Source organism: Chiloscyllium plagiosum, unplaced genomic scaffold, assembly GCF_004010195.1.
Source record: "Chiloscyllium plagiosum isolate BGI_BamShark_2017 unplaced genomic scaffold, ASM401019v2 scaf_7867, whole genome shotgun sequence".
In the NCBI taxonomy this organism is placed as follows: Eukaryota; Metazoa; Chordata; class Chondrichthyes; order Orectolobiformes; family Hemiscylliidae; genus Chiloscyllium; species Chiloscyllium plagiosum.
The window spans coordinates 1-3,308 of NW_025203998.1; the positions used below are offsets into that span (position 1 = coordinate 1).

The 3,308-nt window shown below is 47.9% G+C and overlaps 1 protein-coding gene across 1 annotated transcript; it reads right to left on the bottom strand.

The window, feature by feature from the left end:
- Nucleotides 1-978: 978 nt before the first annotated feature.
- Nucleotides 979-2,855, bottom strand: vgll1 (vestigial like family member 1; the record flags this gene model as incomplete). Its single annotated transcript, XM_043685085.1, has 2 exons — nt 2,640-2,855; nt 979-1,215 (listed from the first exon to the last, which is right to left on the bottom strand). Coding segments are annotated over exons 1-2 (253 nt in total), but the record flags the coding sequence as incomplete, so codon positions are not given.
- Nucleotides 2,856-3,308: the final 453 nt, after the last annotated feature.

Below are 3,308 nucleotides of genomic sequence, written 5' to 3' on the forward strand. Positions count from 1 at the left end.
CCTGTTTCATGTGTCATTCATTTAACATTTTTCCCTTTGCCCAAAAGGGATTTTTAACCTTACTCACAGAGCTCCGATATGTTCACATCCTAATGGAATCTCTAACCAGTAATGGTTGTACAATTCATTCTGGTGACATCTGGAGCTGCCAAGTATAACTAATCTTTAAACTCTTTCTAGCCCACACTGCTTTCTCTGAACTGCTTACCAGGTCTAAATTAAAGGCTTTAGTTGGGAGTGCTGATTCTCCCTCCTTGGTCTTTCCATGAGAACCTGCTGACTTTGTTTAAATATTTGATGGTTGTCTGTAGAGTACTTCCAAAAGTGGTCGGTTGTGTTTTTTGTAAATGTATTTCCTGGGTCGAATGGATTTTTCACTTGAGTAATTATGCCAAAACTCACTGCTGCCATTATGTTGTCTTTATAGGTAAAAGGATATAGCCACTGCTCTTCTTTCCTCTGCTTGGCGGAAGGAACCTAAGTTGGAGAGGAACAACAGCCAATGAGTCTGAGCAAGATGTGGCTAACAACAATAGGTTACAAGATGGATTAATGAGATAGGCATTGTTACTATAACTGTTGGGAGACATAAATGGCACAGCTTTCTCTTTTGAGATTCAAAGCTGTTCTCCTGACTTCCCAGGGGATTGACATAGGCAGACACGGTAGAGCTTAATGCAGTTATCAATGTTCACTCTTTCAGAACAACTACATTCAAAACAAACTGAATGTTTGAATTTCTTTCCAGCACATCTTCTACTGACCTCCTGAAAATGCTATGGGTTAGTTCGATGGAACTTGGATGTATTCAAATGTTTTTTGTGTGGGAACCAATCTGTACAGACACACACTCAACCTGCACTCTCATACACACTGGGGGTGGGGGGGTGAGGGGGTGTTGTTCCACCTTGTAACCAGCCTCCCTGCCCCCCCTGTGCCATCTGACAGCTGCCCTCAGGATGGGCTGCAGTCCCCTACCTGACTGCGTTGGGATGTTGGTGGCTGCTTTTCGCTTTGAGCTGTTGCCTGTGGGGCTGCAGGGCCGTTTCAGGGCTCTGTTGAAGTGTTGCTCCACCATACTGTTACTGTCTCCTTTGAAGTAAGTGAAGACCATGCAGCGGGAGCTGCCCTCAGCCTCCTGGGATCGCACTGTGCTAAAGCTAGTTCCTTCATCCTGCTCCAACTTGCCCCGGGTCTGCTGCTGGCTGCTCTTTCCTGTCGACATGGAGAAATGTTAACCTCTGTCTGCAACCGCACAGCAAACCACCCCAAAACCCTTCGCTCTGATTAGCAGCGCCTGGGGAGGACGTTCAGCCCGTCTAGGCCTGTGCTGACCGACACCCCCCACAGCCCTGAACATTTCTCACTTTTGAGATTATAGAAAGGAACAGCAGGAGTAGGCCATTCCGCCCGTCATGCCTTTGAATCTGCTCTTTTATTCCAAACAGGATTGATTATTCACCCCGACACGATAATCCTGCATCATTCCCCCATCCCTGAATATCATTAGTGACTACAATCTCTCAATCTTTGTCCCGAATTTCTTAAATTACTGAACCTTCCACAGCCCTCTGTGATAGAGGATTCCACAGGCTCCCCACCTTCTGGGAGAAGAAATTCCTCCACAGCTCAGCCCCCGGGTGTAGATCCTCCTCACCAGGGGAAGCATCCTTCCTGCACAGCCTTTAAGAACACATCAGGTTCAATCAGATCACTTCGTGTTTTCTAAACCTCAGAATACGGGACAATTGTCCTCAGTCCTTCCCCGTGGAGATCTGTCACACATCTACCCTCTCACAGGCACAGAGACCCGCTCTGGACACAGTCCTCTGAGTGTAGGCTCACCCTCTTTTCTCCTGAACCCCAATCCTCTTTCCACAGAAACTAGAACAGGTTGTCCTCAGAATGCTCACTGGTCCTCTGGGTGAGCTCTCTGTGATGTATACACAGGGATAGCCAGCAACATTTCCCATTGTTTCACAGATGTTCCATTCCTCTAACCACAGTGAACCACCTCACACTTACCCACTTTCAATTCCCTCGATCACACTCTTGTCCACTCACTCAGTCACTCTGTTGTTGTCTCGCCCTCACCACTCAGTTTAGCATCATCCAGGAGTTTGGAAAGTTTCCCTTTGGTCCCACAATACGGATGCAGACGGAAATCAGCCAAGGTCCGTGTCCACGTCTGTGTGTTATCCCACTCGACACTAACGGATTGGGAAAGTGATTGATCTGTTTCCCCTGCCCCTTTAGTCAATGCATTCTCAATCACAACCACTCACAACGTAAAACAAAATCACTCTGTTTCTCATTCTGCTGCTGATTTCCTTTAATCTGTGTTCTCTACTCTCCTTCTGTCCCTCCTAATATACCTAATCAAAGCCCTTCATGATTTTTGAACACCACAATTAAATCAAATCCCTGTTCTAACCACTACTACACTCAATCCTCAGGACTGATCTCTCTCAATGACAGGCTGTGTACTCTTCAAGTGAATCTCTGCTGCCCCCTCTTTGACTGTCCCCCCTATACCTTACGAGAGACTGTAGCAGTTTGTAAAGATGGACAGGTTCAGCGAGGGTAGGGGGAGAGATGGCTTTCCCAAGTGCAGCAATTGTGGCCCTGCATTTCCCTACCTTGTTCTTGCTCCATCCTCTCGCTCGTGGGCTCGGAGCTGAAGCTGTCCCTATTTCAGTGACGGTGAAATGCCAGTGGGGTGAGCAGAGGTGATCCGCTGATGCCCATGGTAGTGAGTACCCAGTGTTTGCTGCAGTGTGTCTGTGTGTGGCTGCTCCTGCTTTGTGAGACAGTCCAGGCAGATTGCAGGGAGCAGGCAGGCAGTGACGGGCTGTGGTTACTGCTGAACCAGAGGAATGTTCACTGACTTGTTAGGCCAGGGCAGGAATGAGGAAAAAAACCCACCTCACGTCTCTTACCTGCAGTTTTTACAAAGCTGCACAGCAATCGGCATTGTTGATAGGAAGATTTCTGCTCGCGGCTTACTTTTTGTGGTTATTTCAGATACTAGTCTAGAATGTTGTCCAACAACTAGAGGCTGTCCCTGAGCTGCACAGTTCCCATCACTGACAGGAACACGATTCTATTTCACCGTCCACACAGCACCCAGTGTGCAACCACAAACAACACAGAGACCACCACTTAGCAACTCCACACACCAGCAACCACTAATACTCACTCACTCACACTCACTGGCACACTCTCACACACACTCACTGGCACACTCACTCACACACACTCACACACACTCACACTCACTCAATCGCACTCACTGGCACACTCCCTGA